The sequence below is a fragment of the Camarhynchus parvulus genome, chromosome 28, assembly GCF_901933205.1.
Source record: "Camarhynchus parvulus chromosome 28, STF_HiC, whole genome shotgun sequence".
Taxonomy (NCBI): Eukaryota; Metazoa; Chordata; class Aves; order Passeriformes; family Thraupidae; genus Camarhynchus; species Camarhynchus parvulus.
This window is the reverse complement of record NC_044598.1, coordinates 1057913-1075759: the sequence shown is the minus strand read 5'-3', so window position 1 is coordinate 1075759 and position 17847 is coordinate 1057913. Positions and strand designations below refer to the sequence as shown.

General features: G+C 56.0%; 1 protein-coding gene across 1 annotated transcript in view; it reads right to left on the bottom strand.

The window, feature by feature from the left end:
* FBN3 (fibrillin 3) overlaps positions 1-17847 on the bottom strand; it is a 74337-nt gene that overhangs the window by 28576 nt on the left and 27914 nt on the right. The window contains 15 exon segments of the mRNA XM_030966499.1: positions 793-918; positions 1217-1267; positions 1516-1653; positions 2077-2196; positions 3242-3367; positions 4050-4175; positions 5399-5452; positions 6835-7110; positions 7762-7884; positions 8220-8345; positions 8945-9064; positions 9175-9318; positions 9882-10079; positions 10545-10697; positions 14896-15021. Of these exon segments, the coding sequence (XP_030822359.1) occupies positions 793-918; positions 1217-1267; positions 1516-1653; positions 2077-2196; positions 3242-3367; positions 4050-4175; positions 5399-5452; positions 6835-7110; positions 7762-7884; positions 8220-8345; positions 8945-9064; positions 9175-9318; positions 9882-10079; positions 10545-10697; positions 14896-15021 (2007 nt within the window).

Here is a 17847-nt window from a genome sequence, read left to right as displayed (position 1 = left end):
GGAAAGGGATTTTGCGCTGCTCTTGTGAGCCAGCGAAGGCTTCCTGAAGATAAGGAAAGCCCCGTATCTCTCTTGAGGAAGACACCAAGGCTGTCACGGAGATATTTTATGAAAAATCTTTTCGACAGGATTTTTCTCTTGAGAAGCTGAGAGGCCTCAGCAACGAAATGTAAACAATAATTATCTGCTGCTTTGGAATGCAACAGGTGCATCTTTGATTGGTCTCATGTGGTTGTTTTTAATTAATGGCCAATCACAGTCCAGCTGTCTCGGACTCTCTGGTCAGTCACATGATTTTATTATCATTCTTTTCTCTTCCTTGCTAGCTTTCTGATGAAATCTTTTCTCTTTCTTTAGTGTAGTTTTAATCTATCATTTTCTCTTAATATAATATATATAATAAAATAATAAATCAACCTTCTGAAGCATGGAGTCAAGATTCTCATCTCTTCCCTCGTTCTGAGACCCCTGCAAACACCACCACACCAAGGCTATCCCCATGACAACGTGACGGAAGAGAGAAAGCTAAAAGATGTGGACTCTAGCCGGCTCACAGAATGATGTGGCTCCTTATTCAGCTATTGAGAACTTTGTTTCTTTCTTATGACCAACGGGCAGTGAATGTGTCTGTTAAGTAAATGTAAAAACTATAAAAGCAACTACAAAAGCTGAAACTCTGGTTCAGCTGGGAGGTTTTCTTGGGGTCTTTCAGGTGTGACTCAATTCCTAAGAGTTCCTGGTGGGGAGTGAGCAAGTGGGAGGGCAGGATCGGGGTAGAGGAGGCGTCCTTACCCACACAGGTCCTAGCAGTGCCATCCAGGGTCAGCCCCTCAGGGCACTCGCAGCGGAAGGAGCCGGCCGAGTTCACGCAGCGCCCGTTGGGGCACACGCCCGGGAACACCTCGCACTCGTTCACATCTGTGGGGTGGCACGGGTCAGGGATGGGGAGGGATGGCCCGGGGACACGGCCAGGGGGGCCTCAAGGGGCTCCTGGAGCAGCTGGGGGAGCCCAGAGCTGCCCAGCGGGCTCCGAGTGGCAACTTAGCCATGAAAACCAGGCAGAAACAGAGCCAGGATCTGGGCACAGACACACAGACAGAGACACACACACAGACACAGGGCCAGAGAGTGGAGATCCCCCCCAGGACTCGGAGAGGCAGGAGAACAGTGATCACACTCCCAAGAAAAGCAGTTTTCCATTCCTGCAGCACTTTACCTTCACAGGTGACCCCCTTCATGCGGGCGTAGCCCCGGGGACAGGCGGTGTCTGCAAGGGACAGGGATGTCAGCAAGGAAACCCTTCCAGCTTTCCAGAACCATGGAATATCCAGAGCTGGGAGGGACCCACGGGATCACCCAGCCCAGCTCCTGACCCTCCACAGCACCCCACCAACCCCACCCTGTCCCTGAGAGCGTTGGCAGTGCCCCAGCACCCTGAGGGGATTTCTCCCTGTTGCTGCTCTCCATCCCCACTCCAGCATTTCCTCGGGAATGCCGGGCCTGGCAGAGCCTCACCGATCTCGCAGCGCTCGCAGGGGCTGCCCCAGGCTGCCCCCAGGGTGGCACAGCACTCGGATTTCAGCGTGGCCCCGTTGATGTTGACCTCGCAGCGCCCGTCCTGGATGTTGAGCCAGCAGGTGCCCTTCATGCTGTCTGCAGGGACACACCGGCGGCTCAGCGGCTGCCCCGTGCCCCCAGCCCGGGGCTGGGAGCCACGAGAGGCACCTGGGAAGAGCTGTCCCCCCCATTGCTCCTGGGAGTCACTGATCCCTTAGGATGTGGCTGTTCCCACGACACAGAGCCCTAAAACCCTTCCAGTGCCACCCCTGCCATGGGGCACCATCCCTGCTCCCAAGGTGCTCCAGCCTGGCCTTGGGCACTGCCGGGGACCCAGGGGCACCCACAGCTGCTCTGGGAATGCCATCCCAGCCCCCCAGCACCCTCCCAGCCTGGAATTCCCCCTCATCATCCCATCCACCCCCGCCCTGTGGGATTCCGGTCCCGTGCCAGGCCGGGTGACGGTGCAGGGTGACACTGGCGGTGCCACCCGGGCTGGCAGGAGCTGGCCCTGCTCACCCACACAGATGGTGCCACTGGGGTCCAGTTTGCTGCCCGGGGAGCACTCGCAGGCGAAGGAGCCGGCGTTGTTCCTGCACAGCCCGTTCACACACGGGTTGGACGTGCACTCGTTGATGTCTGAGGGGACAAAGGGACAAGGGGACAAGGGGACAAAGGTCACTGGAGGCAGTGACAGGGCCACGGCCCTGGGGGGACACAAACTGCAGGAGGTGAGAGCACAGGGAGTGAAGAACGGTGGGTTTAAATTGTTTTTACATTGTTTTAAATAGAAAAATAAAATTCAAAATGTGTTAAAATATATTATATATAAATATATAAAGCATGCAATATAGAAATTGCATAAACAAACATAAAGTATAAAAACATAAACTATAAAGAACATAAAACATTACATAATATACTAATATAATATACATAGTACATCATAAATATATATATAATATCTGGAATATTATATCTATTATATATATAATATAATGTATAACATATCTACATATAATATAATCTATTATATATTATAATCTATTATAGAATAGATATTATATAATGGATATTATATATTTATTCTATAGTATATTATATATATTATATGTTATATATTTTATATATTATATAATATAAACTTAATAATACATTATAAATTGTATATAAATTCAATATAAATATATAAATTATAGGTATAAACATGTAATATAAATAGCCCTAAGAACAATATAAAAAATACAAGATTTAAAAAAATTATTTGGGTTGAGGGTGGTTGGAGCACTTGTGTGCAAAGTGCCAGTTCTCAAATATTTGAGGCCTCTGCGCACAGGAAACCATTTTTTCCACCTCCAAATCACAGCCTTTCAATCAAATTCCCCAAACCTCACAATTTTGGTCAGGCCTCAAGCTCAAATTTTGTGGCCCTGGAGGAAATTGCTCTGGTTTCCAGGCTCAGATGTTTTGGGGTCAGGTGTCCATTCTGCTTTGAACCCCGTGTGAAATATCACTAAAACCCACAGAAAAAAACCCTAAAAATGACGTAAAACCCCCTGAACCCCAAAGGTGCGGCTGCTGCAGCCCAGAGCAGCGCTGAGGGGAGGGACGCAGGGATTTGCAGCTCCAGGCAGGAGCTCAGGCCGTGGTTTCTGCAGCTGCTGGGGCTGCCCGGCCCCGTTACCTTCGCAGGTGTCGGTCTCGGTGCGGAACACGAAGCCCTTGGGGCAGGTGCAGGTGTAGCTGCCAGGGGTGTTCCTGCACAGCCCGTTGTCACACAGCAGCCGGTTGACGCTGCACTCGTCCACATCTGGGGACACACGTGGCATCTGTGAGCTGCTTTGGGCTGGGAAGGGTTAATTTCCCCCACGCAGTCGCAGGAGGGACCCACGGGATCATGGATCCACCCTCAGCCTCTGCACAGGTGCCCCAACAAGCCCAGCCTGTCCCAAGGTGCCCAAAGGCTCCTGGAGCTCTGGCAGGGCTGGGATGTGCCCATTCCCTGGGAGAATTCAGTGCCCACCACCCTCAAGGGGAAGAACCTTTCCCTGATCTCCATCCCAAACCCCTGAACCTTTCCCTGATGTCCATCCCAAACCCCTGAACCTTTCCCGATGTCCATCCCAAACCCCTGAACCTTTCCCGATGTCCATCCCAAACCCCTGAACCTTTCCTGATGTCCATCCCAAACCCCAGAACCTTTCCCGATGTCCATCCCAAACCCCAGAACCTTTCCTCATGCCCAACCCCTGAACCTTTCCCGATGTCAACCAAACCCCTGAACCTTCCCTGATGTCCATCCCAAACCCCAGAACCTTTCCCTGATGTCCATCCCAAACCCCTGAACCTTTCCTGATCTCCATCCCAAACCCCTGAATCTTCTCCAGCTGCTGGGGAGGATTTGGATGGTGCTCAAGGGGACCAGGTGCTGCAGCAGCGCCTGGAGGTGCCTGGCACCCCCTGAGCCCCCCTGAGCCCCAGCCCTGACTCACCCACGCAGTTCTTGCCCGTGGGGTCGGACTCGTAGCCCAGGTTGCAGATGCAGCGGTAGCTGCCCCGCAGGTTCTCACACATCCCGTTGGGGCAGATGTCGGGGTTCAGGGCGCACTCGTTGATGTCTGACAGGCAAAAGAGGCACGTGAGGTGGAGCCCAGCAAATGCAAAGACAGAAACATTTCACCTCCTGGCTCTTCCTGGCTGCAGGAACCGTGGAGTCCCAGAGTAGTTTGGGTTTGAAGGGACTTTTCAAAACCCATCTTGCTCCAATTCCACCATTCCAGGCTGCTCCAAGGCCTGTCCAGCCTGGCCTTGGACAGCCCAAGGATGGGGCAGCCACAGCTTCTCCCTGTCCTGAGCCAGCCTGGGGCTGAGCTCAGGAGGAGAGAGCTGGGTAAGGGGCTGGGATAAGCCCAGTTTTATGTCAAGGGCTCTCAGGCCCCTGTATGACATCCCAGAGTGTTCTTTATCCCAGTTTCAAGCTCAGGAATTGAATTATTCCTGGGTTCAGCACTGAGTGACCCAGAAGGGTGGCAGCCAGGTGGGCACTGCCCCTTCCCTGCAGCAGCATCCCTTCCTCTGCTCTTCTGGAGCCAATTCCCAGTGCCAGGGCAGAGATTTCAGCCTGGCAAGCCCCAGCCTGGCCCAGCCCAGGCTGTGCTGGCACCACAGTGTCCCTGCAGTGCCAGATGGCCACGGCTGCCCAGGCACTGCTGGCCTTTGTCCCCACGCTCTTGGAGCTCACTTCCATCCAGGGAAACCCAGCCTGGAGAGCTCTGAGTGCAGCCCTGGCTCCAGGCAGGGGTGCAATGACCAGAGCGTGGCCTTGCTAGAAAGAGTCTCACCATTCCCATGGGACTGCCTCTGGCCAGGACAAGGAGCCCTGGATGGGAGCCCAAGGAGCCACCGGGGCTTTGCCTCTGGCTCCTTCCCTCTGGAAGGTTTGGCAGGGCAGCCTGGCTGCTCTGTGCTCTCCCTGCTGATCCGAGCACTGCCCAGGGCTGGCACTGGCACCTCTTGGAACCCAAAGCAGCCCCTTGGCAGCACAGTTTGTCACCTCCCTCTGCCGGGGACACCCCAGGGAGGAGCTGGAGAGCAGAGGAGGGAAACAACCAGGAGGCTCCCACTGCTCATTCCTGTCAGAGCAGGGATGGGAGCCCAGCCCCTCCTGGCACAGCTCCCACAGATCCATTCCCTGCTCCAGGAAAAGCAGCTGAGGGTGCTGTGGGATGTGCCTGTGGAATCCTGCACGCCCCTGTGGAATCCTGCACATCCCTCTGGAATCCTGCATGCCCCTGAGGAATCCTGCATGCCCCTGAGGAATCCCGCATGCCCCTGCACCCACCTCTGCCATCAGCCGTGATCCCGATGCCGCTGCTGCAGAGAGCCTGGAATTCCGCTGGGGACAGAGCACAACAGAGCCATCAGCGCGGCAGCACACTCCCCTCGGGGAGCTCCACTGAGCTGAGGGCTTCAACCCAGCAAGATTTAATTCTGTGTTTGTCACAGGGGCAGCTCTAGGCCTGTTTATGCTCATACAACACAATCACAGAATGAGCTGAGCTGGGAGGGACCCCAAGGATCATCCAGCCCAACCCCTGGCCCTGCCCAGACACCCCAACAACCTCACCTGTGCCTGGGAATGCTGTCCAAGCTCCCCTTGAGCTCTCCCAGCCTTGCTGCTGTGACCTTGTACATTTTAGTGCTGATGCTCCCACTTCCAACATCCCAGCACCACATTTGGGCAACCACTCTCCATTTTATGGCTGCCTGGTGCCCCTTTCCCCATTCCCACAGCTCTCCAAGCTGCCCAAACCAAGCCAGGACATCCCTGAGCGCCCCAGGCACGTGGGAACCCATAAAATCAGAGGGTTTTGGGAAAGCTGCAAAATGCAGACCTCAGAGACAGCAGAACTGTGATTAGAGCTATGCAGTAGCCATGAGATAGGTCAGCAAAAAAATTATGTAAAAAGTAGAAAAGTAAGGACAAATAAAACAATGGTCTGTGTATTAACGCTTGCCTAGAATAATTCCCTAAACTGTACAAAAGTAAATCTAGCAAGATATTAAGAAGTTTTAAGCTTCATAATAAAGCTCTGTGCATTGTGTTTTAAAGCTTACAAGCAGGTATTGTATTTGAAATAAGCAAGCGTTGTTTTAATCGAAGGTACTGTGCTTATAGTAATTAGATAGAACTACTGTCAATACGAACAGTAATACTGTCTATTAATTATATTTTAATATATTTAATTATATATATAACATATATAATTACATATAATATATAATATATAATATATAATATATAATATATTATATATAATATATAATATATAATATATAATATACAATATATTATATATATATAGTATATATTATATATTATATATTATATATTATATATAATGTCTATATTGTGTGTATTTAATTATATATTAATAATACTGTATTACTGTCAATTGACATAACTACTGTCAATAAGAACTACTTTTACTTTGTGTGATTAGTCAAGAAACTTTTAAAGTAAGTTGCAACATTCTTTGTCTGCTACCTAAAATGTGAACTAAAGGCATCTTTCCATTGTCATACCCATGTAATGAGACTGATGCTGGAAAACAAAACAGCTCAAAGCCCGTTCCTCAGCAGTCCCATCTTTTTTATAATTTATCCATAAATTATGGATTATGGATTGTGGATTGCGGACTATGTAATGTGGATTATGGATCATGCATATGGATTATGTCCCAAGCAACACCATGGCCCAGCCAGGCGTGGCCTCACCCGAGTTCTTGGCCGGGCAGGGCTGGCAGGGCTCCCCGAAGCCGTGGTCGGGGTTGGCGCAGCAGCACTCGGATTTGGTGACGGCGCCGGGGAAGGGCCGGGCGCAGGTGCCCTTCTTGATGCCCCCGTAGCAGGTGCTGCGCATGTGGGTGTCCACGCAGACGCGGCCGTCCACGCCGATGGCCAGGCCGCCCAGGCACTCGCAGCGGAACGAGCCCTCGGTGTTGATGCACCAGCCGTTCATGCAGATCCCCGGCGTCTCGCACTCGTCGATGTCTGGGCAGGGAAGGGACGGGAGAGGGGTGAGATCGGGGGAGGGACACGGGGAGAGGGGTGGGAGATCGGGGAGAGAGGGCTGGGACATGAGGAGAGGGGACTGGGACACACAGGAAGAGGGCTGGGACACAGAAAGCGGGATGGGACACAGGGCGAGACAGTTGGGACATGAAGAGAAAGGGTTGGGACACACAGAGAGAGGGCTAGGAGACAGGGAGAGAGGGCTGGGACACAGAGAGAGGGATGGGACACAGAGAGAGGGATGGGACACAGGGAGAGAGAGTTGGGACATAAGGAGAAGGGGTTGGGACATGAGGAAAAGGGACTGGGACATAGGGAGAGAGGGCTGGGATATGAGGAGAGAGGGTTGGGACATACGAATGTGGGCAGAACACAAGGACAGGGGCTCAGGACATGCAGAGAGAGGCACAGACAGGGCATGAGGACACATGGCCAGGGGTTAGGACACAGACAGGGCTCAGAACATGAGAACCTTTCCCCTCTTGCCCATTCTCCCGCAAAGGGCCAGTTTCTGGCAGCACAGCAGGAGCTGCCCGGCCACACCTTTGGATTTCTCATCTCCCCTTGGCCTGAGGAGCTCACAGGTGGGCAGGGGCTGGGGCTGGAAGAGCCCAGCTGGGGCTCACTCACCCACGCAGTAGCGCCCGTTGGGAGCCAGGACAAAGCCGGGTTTGCAGATGCACTTGAAGCTCCCGTCCTCGTTGATGCACATCCCGTTGAGGCACATGTTGGTGGTGGCACACTCGTCGTGGTCTGGGGGCACAGAGAGCACCCCGGAGCTGCAGCAAGACCCTCCCGTGTCCCAAACCACCCTGTGCTCCATCCCACGGCCAAATTGTGGGTGCTGGGCCTCAGAGCAGAGGAGGAGACGGAGGGGGAACCTCCAAGAGCATCAGCTGTGAGCCCAGGGTCACTTTTCCTGGTCAGAGCTGTCCTGCTGCAGCCCCAGCCCTGCTGATCCCCTGCACCCCAAACACCCTCACAGAAACACCTCCCCAGCCCTCTCCTGGGGACAGCCCAGACGAACAGCCCAGGGAGGAGGCGGCCCCAGCCCAGCCCTGGGCTGCTGGAGGCCAGGGGAGCCTCACCCACGCAGTTCTTGCCGTCGGGGGTGATCTCAAAGCCGGCGTTGCAGATGCACTGGAAGCTGCCGTCGGTGTTGACGCAGCGCCCGTTCCTGCACATCACCCCATTCATGATGCACTCGTCAATGTCTGCGGGGAAAGCACCAAAAATGGCAGCAGGGAGAGACAGGAGCAGCCCCAGCTCAATATCCCCCGTGAGAAACCCACGCAGTGCCCTCAGACACGGGAATTCATCTTCAAAAATCCCACTTGGGAAATCGGAATCTTTTCACCTTGCCGGGCAGTGGGGGAGCCTTTGGAAGCCACTTTGTCAGGAAGGGAGAAAGTGAACATTTCAAAGCTTGGGCACTGCCTTTGCTCGCTGTTCCCATGGTGGAACAGCCCCTTCCCATCCCTGTTTTTGGCAGTCCCTCACCTGCAGCAGCCTCTTGGCAGAACAGCCTTGCTGGAAATCTTGCATCCACATCAACAAGGCCCAGAACCCCCCCTTTTGTCAAATGAAGCTCTCCCAGCAGAATTCTGCTCTTGGGGAGGACTCTGCAGCTCCCTTGATTGCCACCACAGAAAATTTTAAGGAAAGCCAAGGCAGAGGAAACTTCTGGGGAGATCCCATCCCACACCCGGCCCTGCTGGGGGCCCCTCTCTGCATTTCACCCCTACCACCCTTTCTTGGTGCCAGGGGCTCTGCTGACCCCTCTGCCACCCCCAAAAAGGGGGACAGCCCTTACCAATGCAGGCCTGCTTGGTGGGGGTGCTCTGGAAGCCCTCGTGGCACTTGCAGTGGTAGGAGCCCGGGGTGTTGACGCAGTCACCGTGCACGCAGGGGCTGCTCGAGCACTCGTCCACATCTGCAAGGGGGGAAAGCCCCACCTGTGAGGGACCCTGGGGCACAGCAGAGCCCAGGAGCAGCAAGAGCAGCCTGGAGGAGCCCTGGAGCTTTGGGAGCAGCCCCTCTCACCGATGCACTCCCCCCGGACATCCTGCTTGTAGCCCATGTTGCACTCGCAGCGGTAGCTGGACGGGGTGGGGATGCAGCGCCCGTTCAGGCACAGGTTGGTGAAGTGTTTGCAGATGTCGATGGTCTGGTTCAGAGTGGCCGTTCCTGGGGGGCACACAGAGGGTTGGGGAGCCCTTGGTGAAGCACTGGGAGAGGCTGGGGAGCCCTGGGATGTCCCAGGAGCTCTCGGGGGGCTGTCAGGGGGGTGCAAGGTGGGCAGGACGAGACTGAGGTGGTGATGGGCACCGGGTGCTACAGGTCTGGTTGAGGTGTTAGGGAATAGGTTGGACTTGATGATCCTGAATGTCTCTTCCAGCCTCATCATTCTGTGATTCTATGGGAAAGCTCCATTCCTATCTGGAGCTTTTGGGAGCCTATTTGGGAACCAGGGAGTGATTCCCGACCAGACCCAGCCTCGCTGGATCCGTGCGCAGGCTCAGCATGAGCGCCACATCCCAGCTCTCCCCCGAGCCACGACAACCCGTGTGAGTGGGATTCCAGCCCTGGGGAGGCTGCCCTGGGGCTGGGCAGCCGAGACAAAGGTGGGACAAACCGGGACAAAGGCAGGACAAAGGGGGGACAAACCGGGACAAACCGGGACAAAGGTGGGACAAACCGGGACAAAGGCAGGACAAAGGTGGGACAAACCGGGACAAAGGCGGAATTACCGATGCTGGAGCTCCCCGGGCCCATCCCGGGCAGCCCCGGGATCCCGCCCTGCCCGTTGGCCCCGTTGGGGCCGATGCCCCCGGGCCCGTTGAGTCCCGGCCCGACCCCGTTGGGCCCGAATCCGGGAATTCCTGGGAAGTTCCCGGGGAAGCCTGGCACGACCGGGAGCCCCTCGATGCACAGCCTGCGGTACTCGTCTGAAATAAAAGAGGGCTTTGGCTGCAGTGCCTGGAGCAAAGGGTGGGTCCTGGGGTGAATGGGGGGAGGAAATGGTGGGAATGGGGCAGAAGGATGAGGAGGGATTGAACACCCCTCACCCCAGTGCACATGATGGGGAATGGGAATAGGAAATGATGGGAATTGGGCAGAAGGAGCAGGAGGGATTGAACACCCCTCACCCCATGGTGGGAATGGGAAATGGTGGGAATAGGGACAGGGGTTGGTGGCACTTGGGGACAGGGTTTGGTGGCTCTTGGGGGGCTTTTCCAGCCTAATTTTCCAACAGACAGGGTTTGGGGGTGCCAGTTTTGGATGCCGGTTTTGGGTGCTCATTTTGGAGCACTGGTTTGGGGTGCTGGTTTGGGATGCTGGTTTTGGGGTGCCGGTTTTGGGGGGCAGGGTTTGGGATGCCGGTTTTGGGGTGCCGGTTTGGGGCGACTCACCCGAGCCCCGCACGGGGCACACCTCGGGGGTCTGGCCGATGGCCCAGCAGCGCCCCGAGTCGCAGCAGCACTGCATCCTGCTGGCCTGGCCCGGAACGTCCCCGGCACAGCGACCGCCCAGCAGCGCCGAGAAACACGTGCCCAGGCGCTGGTCTGAGGGGACAGCGCGGGGACAGGGGTGGGGCGGGATGGGACAGGACAGGGCGGAGTGGGGACAGGGACAAGGAGAAAGAAAGGGAAAAGGACAAGGAGAAGGACAGGGATGAGGACAAGGACAGGGACAAGGACGAGGAGTGGGGACAGGGACAAGAAGAAAGAAAGGGAAAAGGACAAGGAGAAGGACAGGAATGGGGACAAGGACAGGGACAAGGACAAGGAGAGGGACAGGGATGGGGCACAGGGATGGGGACAGGGAAAGGGACAAGGACAGGGAGAAAGAAAGGGAAAAGAACAGGGAGAAGGACAGGAGCAGGGACAAGGACAGGGAAAGGAAGAAGACACAATCACGATGTGCCACCACCACCCTCTCAGGCAGCTCCCGAGGGCCCATCCCGATGGAACCGCTCCCGGCCATCCCCTGTCTCAGCCTGGCCCCCTGACCCCAGCCCTGGCCCTGCCGGGGGGGTTTGTGGCTCCTGGCCAAGGCCCAGGGCACTGAGGGTCTCTCAGTGCAGCAGGCTCCATCCACCTGGCACCAACCCCTGCAGGAAAACCGGGAATCTTCCCCTCCTGCTCTCCCACCTTGCTTTTTCTCAAGTCGGTTAATGAAGGGGAAAGTCTCCCGGGGTGTGGCTGCCACTTCCCGGGAGTGTAATTGGAATTAATGGCCCGGGGCTGTTTGATCTGGGGCTCGGGGTGCGTTCTGCTCCCAGCACAGCTCGGGGACCCCCAGGGCACAGCGACCCCAGTTCAAAGCAGCAGCTCCTTCCCCACCCCTGCTCAGAGCTGGGTTCGGGGGGAATTGCTCCTTTCAGGAAACTTTACCCACCAAAAACACCAGCGGCCACAAAGCCAGACCCGGAGAAGGGGGATTTGAAAGCAGGGATTGAATGCAAAGCTGGATCAGCCCCTAATCCTCAGGAAGGGGAGGAGAAGCCCTGGGGGTGTTTGGGTCCAGCTTGCACAAAACCCCAGAAACAAAAAGAAAAAAAAAAGCCTGGGGGAGACAAATGCTGCCAGGAGAGGGCAGGAGGGAAGGGGTCCTGCCCATCCTCAGGGATTAGAGAGCAATGCCAGGCGGGTTGGGGGACTGGCAGGAGGGGAAGGGGTCCTGCCCATCCTCAGGGGACAGAAGCAATGCCAGGCTGGGTCTGGGGGTCTGGCAGGGCAGGAGGGGAAGGGGGTCCTGCCCATCCTCAGGGGACAGGAGCAGTTCCAGGCTGGGTCTGGGGGTCTGGCAGGGCAGGAGGGGAAGGGGGTCCTGCCCATCCTCAGGGGACAGAAGCAATGCCAGGCTGGGTCTGGGGGTCTGGCAGGGCCTGCACCCATCCCATGGCGGGACCCTGATGCCCGGAGAGGCAGGAGAGGTTATCCAGCACAGCCCATCCCACCAAGCTGGGCTGGTGGGAGGGGTCCTGGATGAGCTCTGAGATCCCTCCCGACCCAAACCAGGATTCCACAAGCCTCAGGTTCCCTTCTTCCTCTTTCTTAGACCGAAGTGGATCAAAAAAAGGGATCTTCAGGCAGGCAAAGCCCTCAGTGAAACCTCCCAAGCCTGTCTGAGGCCAGGGCTGGGATCAGCAAGACCCAGAACCTGGAGGTGCTGAATCTGCTGCTGCCCCAGGAGAGGCACAGCCCAAACCCCGCAGAGCTCTGCTGCACTCCCAGGGTGAAAAAAGAGCTCAAAAAAGGCCAGAGCAGGAGAGCTGAGTGGCAGGGAGGGAGGGAACACCATGTGCACGTCTGGGAATGCACTGAAAGGCCAATTTTTAATTTTTTTTAATGGTCCCATGAATGTTCCTTTGGGTTTTTCTCCCAGTGGGGTTTTAGTGCACTGAAAGCAGCTCCTGGCCCTGGGGGTCAGCTCCAGCTCTGGGTGTTGCTGTGCCAGCTGTGAAAACTTTTCTTTTTGAGATCCTTGCAGTGCCATAAAAAGGTGTTTGCTTTGCTGAGAGGGGAGGGGAATGCAGCAAGTGCTGGTGCCCCTCAACACCCTCAAACTGTCACCTCCAGGGTGGCCATGTCCCTCTCCTGAGGCTTTAAAAGTGCCCACATTGTTTATCCATTTCCACTTTCCCAACTGCTCCCTGGCTTCACTTCATGGGATGGAAAGCTGGAACCCCAAACTCTGCACACAAACCCCCCTGGGACAGAACTGGCAGGGTTTGGGTGCCAGGGCAGCCCCAGCCCAGCAGGAGCTGTGGGTTCTGCCAAAACAAACCCAGCCTGCCCCAAAAAGGAGCTGCAGCACCCAGAGCCAGCTCAGGTGCAGGCAGAGCCCACTGAGCTCCATCAGCTCGGCAGTATTTTTAAATCTGGGCTTTCTAATTGCATTTATTTTCGTTTCTCGAAGCTCTTGGTTTCAAGGAAAGTGGGGAATGTCCCCATGACTCATCCCAGAGCTGTCACACCCCTCTGGGCTCATGGCAGGGCTGGGAAACAGCAGGGAAAAATTCCATTCCCATTAAAATCTATCAGTTTCCCAAACAAGAGGACTTGGGCTTTACTTTTTACTCACACTTCACAACATTTTTTTCCCCTCCTGGAACTAAAACATTTAATTCTGCTCCAGGATCCGTGGCCAGAAAAGAATTTGGAGCTGATTTTTTTTTTTTTTTCCCCCTGAATTCATTTCCACAGAAAGCTGTGCCTGCACCACCAATCCCTGCCTGTGCTGGAGGAATTCCTCTTCCCAAATCTCCCCATCCTCATCTTCCTGAAGGCAAATGGACTTTCAGACCAGGGGAAAAAACAACCCTGGGATTTATATGCTGAGTGTGAGTAACCACAGAGCTGCTCCCCTATCCCAGGAACTGGGGTTGGGTACCAATGGACCATCAAATATTTACAGGAAAGGAGTTTGGATCTGTTAGAAATTCAAACAATTCACTCCAGGCTCTGGAGGTTGGAGGCAGCAGAGCTCAGGCTGGGGAGAGCTCTGGACTGGGGCCAGTCTGGGGCTTTGGGATGGGAACACCTGGAGCCAAAATGGGCCAGGGCTGAGCCCAGCGAGCTGGGGTTGGGATTTGGGATTCCCACAGCAGCCCGGGAAGGGCTTTGGGGGCAGAACTGGGAAGGAGGGCGGGAATGGGGGAAGGAGGGCAGGAAGGGGATGCTGTAAGGGGAAGGAGGGCAGGAATTGAAGGAAGGAGGGCGGGAATGGGGAAGGGGGCGGGAATGGGGGAAGGAGGGTGGGAATTGGGGAAAGAGGGCGGGAATGGGGGAAGGAGGGCAGGAATGGGGGGAAGGAGGGCAGGAATTGAAGGAAGGAGGGTGGGAATGGGGGAAGGAGGGTGGGAATGGGGGAAGGAGGGCGGAATGGGGGAAGGAGGGCGGGAATGGGGGAAGGAGGGCGGGAATGGGATGCTGTAAGGGGAAGGAGGGCAGGAATTGAAGGAAGGGGGGCAGGAATGGGATGCTGTGGGGGGAATGTGCAAGAGGTCCCCTGGCAGCCCCACAGGGATGGGGGTCTGTCTGTGCACCTCTTCCCGGGATCCAGAAGGATCCAGAGAAGCAGCCCAGGGCTGAGAGCTCTTTCCCCAAGGCTGATTCCAGCCGAGCCCTGTGGATATCAGCCCGGAGCAGCCGGGATTTATGAGCCGTGGTGGGAGCAGGAAGCAGCAGCAGCAGGAGGGGATAAAATTCCCAGATTGTTTTCCCTGGAGCCCTTTCCCTGTCCCTCTGCAGGGCAGGGGTGTGCAGCTGGGGCTGTCCCTGTGTCCCCCCGTGCTCCAGGGAGGGCTCCAAGCTCCCCCTGGACTCCCACACCCCAACACCAGCACAGCCAGCCCAGCTGGACTGGGAGCACTGGTGGGAAACACCAGCACAGGAGGGGACGGGGAGAGGCTGGGGTCCCCCTGCAGACTGGGGATATCCAGATGGGATATTCTGTGAGAGGAGCACGGGGATCCTCCCTCACTGCCCCTCTTCCAATTCCTTCCTCATTCCCCCCACATTCCCAGCCCCAAGCCTTCCTCCCAACCTTCCTCCTCCTCCTCACACCCTTCCCACCCCATTCCATCAGTGAGACCCCCCCACCACCCCAGATTCTGGAGGGGGACAAGGAGCCGGGCTCAGGATGGAGCAGCCTGGAGAACAAGGAGCGTTCCCCACCTATCCCAGCACCACCCCAACCCCTGTGGGGATATTCCCGGCCCTGATCCCGCCCCAAATTCCGCATTTTCCCCCTCACCGAGGCAGCGGGAGCCGTCGGGGCTGCTGATGAAGCCGCGGGGGCAGGAGCACACGTAGCTGCCCGCGGTGTTGGTGCACTCGCCTCCATCGCACACGCCCGGGATGGCCCCGCACTCATCCACGTCTGCAAGGCACAGAAAACAGCGCGGGGAGCATGGAAAATGTCCCCTTCCCCACCCAAACCATGCAGCTGGGCTTTGGGGCTCAGGGGATGCTGGGGGTCACTAAAACTCTGCCGTTTGTGGAGTCTCTGCTGCTCTCCACGGCCCTTCCCAGGGGAGGTTTGGGATGGACAGCAGGGGGAAATTCCTCCCAGAAACAGGGACTGGACATTGGAAAGGGCTGCCAGGGAGGGTTGGAGTCCTGGTCCCTCAGGTCACCTTGGTCATGGGCTGCAAGTCCAGCCCGTGGTGGTGGCTTGGGCTTGCAGCCCCTCGAGGGCCCCTCCCAGCCCAGGATGTTCCACAATTCCATTCTCTGGTTCTATCCCTGTCAAGAGGAGAACACAAACCCCTGCTTGGCTCTTTAGGACTCTCAAGTTCTGCCCCTGGCCACCCCTGAGCCCCCGGTGCTGCTCTGGCTCCTTGATGCCCAGAAAAGCCCCAGGGCAGCAGAGCAGAGCACAGAAACGCCTCCCCCACCTGGGCCCCTGCGGCCAAAATCAGATTTTATCAGCCAGCCTTGCCCCGTCATCCAACCCCAGCCCTGCCCTGGGCTCCAGCCCACGGGGCTCTGCAAGGAAAAGAGCTTTAGGAAGGCAAAGCTGGAAAAACTCAGCCCGAAGCTTGGGGTGGCGCTGGGGAGGCTCCCAGACCTGGGGCTGCTGCCAGATCTGCGCCTCTGCCGTGCCTCCCTCACCCCAAGGCAGCAGAGAATCCACTCCTATGGAAAACCCAGGGCCTTCCATCCATCTGCAGCTCCTTTTTTTCCTGAAACCCCTGGAAAATCCCAGCTCCGAGGAGCAGGAACAGAGCCCATTCCTGCAGGACTCCACATCCTGTGCTTCAGGAACCCGATCCCTGCGCTCTGTTGTCCTTTCAGCCCTTCCCCAGCCCATTTTCCTTCTCGGTTTTCCCTCTGCGAGTGCCCCGTGGTGGTTTGGAGCCGTTGAGGCAGCGCTGACCCGGTGGGATGGGTTCATTAACAGCTCTCTCATTAACACCCAGCGCCGGGAGGGAATCCTGCCAGCTCCAGCCTGGCTCCTTCCCGGCTTTTCCAACCTTCTGTTCGAAATTAAAGCAGGATCCTGAGCTCTGCTGCTCAGACAATGGCAGGATTCAAGGCAAACGTTGATTTTGGAGCCGGGCTGGGATTGGAACTGGCCTGGTCCTTAAGGCTGGAAAAGCTGGAAAAGCCAAAGGCTGCAGAGCCTCTGGGAGAGCTGGAGCTGCAGAGCTCATCCCACACTGTGCCCCCAGGGCTGTGGGAACCCCAACCTCTCCTTGTGCCAAAAACGCAGGGACTGATGGAGAAAACACCCCCAGGGCTTGTGCCTTGGGGTCTCCAGGGACTCACTGCCCTCCCCTCGCAGAAAGGAACCACAGAGGGCGACATGGAAGCTCCAAACCACCCAAATGCAGGGAAACGAGCTCGGGATGGAGCCAAACAACAAGCTCTTCAGAGGGGGTTTGTGAGGAAATGGAAAGGAAGCGGTTGTGGGGTTCCATCCGCCCGTGGAAAACTCTGGGGAGCTTCCTGTGGTGCAGGAACGTCAGGAAATTCAGGATTCTGTGCCCTGGTGGCAAAGGCCTGGCCTGTGGGGCGCGGGCACCTCACATCTAAAGGGGTGAGGAACAGAGGTGAGATTTGGGATCCCAGGATTTGTTCCCTGTGGCAGAATATCCCAGAGAGGCCAAAAATGGGCAAATCCTGGCCGAGCTTGCTGCACACAGCTTGGCTGGAGCCTTCCCCTCCCTTTCCTCGTGCCTCTCCATGGATTTTTGTTTTGTCTCTTATCGCCCCGGATGGATTTTGGATGCAGGACACATTCCTCTGGGAAGCATCCTGGAGAGGCACTGGCATTACCTCACTGATAGCAGAGCTTGGCCTTTGTCCTGCAGCACAGGAAGGGCTGCTAAAAAGTGAAATTCTTGGCAGAGAAAGCCTGGAATTATGGCAGGAAAAGCTTTGTCCAGCCAGCGATTGCCCCTTAACTCCACACCACGGAATTGCTCCCTTCGGTGTCATTTTTCCAGTTGCGTCCAGGATCATTTGAAAATGCCCCAGCCCCCCTTTCCCTGTGATTTACGGCTCCAGGTCTCTGGAGCAGCAGGATGTGTCCCAGTTCAGCTTTGATGTTCCCTCTCTCCACTTTGCACCAGGAATTTTCTTGTGTCCTCAACAATTTTCCTCCCGCCGCGTTGAGAACTCAGCTGGATCCAAACCTGCCTCTCTCCCCGGGCTCTCATTCCCTGAAAACCTCAACAGATCCTGCTTTTTCCCCTTTTTTCCACCATAATCCAGCCGTGAGATGGGTTAATTCATCCCTAACCTGCCAATTCCTACCCTCTTTCCTCATCTTTTTGCACGACATAAAACGCAATTTTGGGTGCTTCCCAAGCCCACCTCGTCTCCAGAGGTTTTTGGGGAGCAGCCTGAGCCTTCCCCTCCCTAAATCCAACATTTCCCTGTTTCCCAGCCTGCTCAGATCCCCCAGCAAGGCAGCAGTGCCAGAAACTCCCATCACCCCCAGAGCTCCTCGGAATACAATGGACAATGGGACAAACACGAGCCACCCTCTGGAAGTGCCCCATCCACCAGGGATGAGCCTGGAACGGAGCAAGCCCGGACTTGGAGGAGCTTCAGCTCCAAATCCGGCCTGGAAGTTTCCCTGAGAGCGAAAGGATTGGTTTTCCTGCTGGAGCTGAGAATCCAGCCAGGGGAGAGCCAGCTGCAGCTCGGAGCCGCCGCTATCAGCGCGGAATATCTGCCTTGGAAAAGCGTCCTTGTC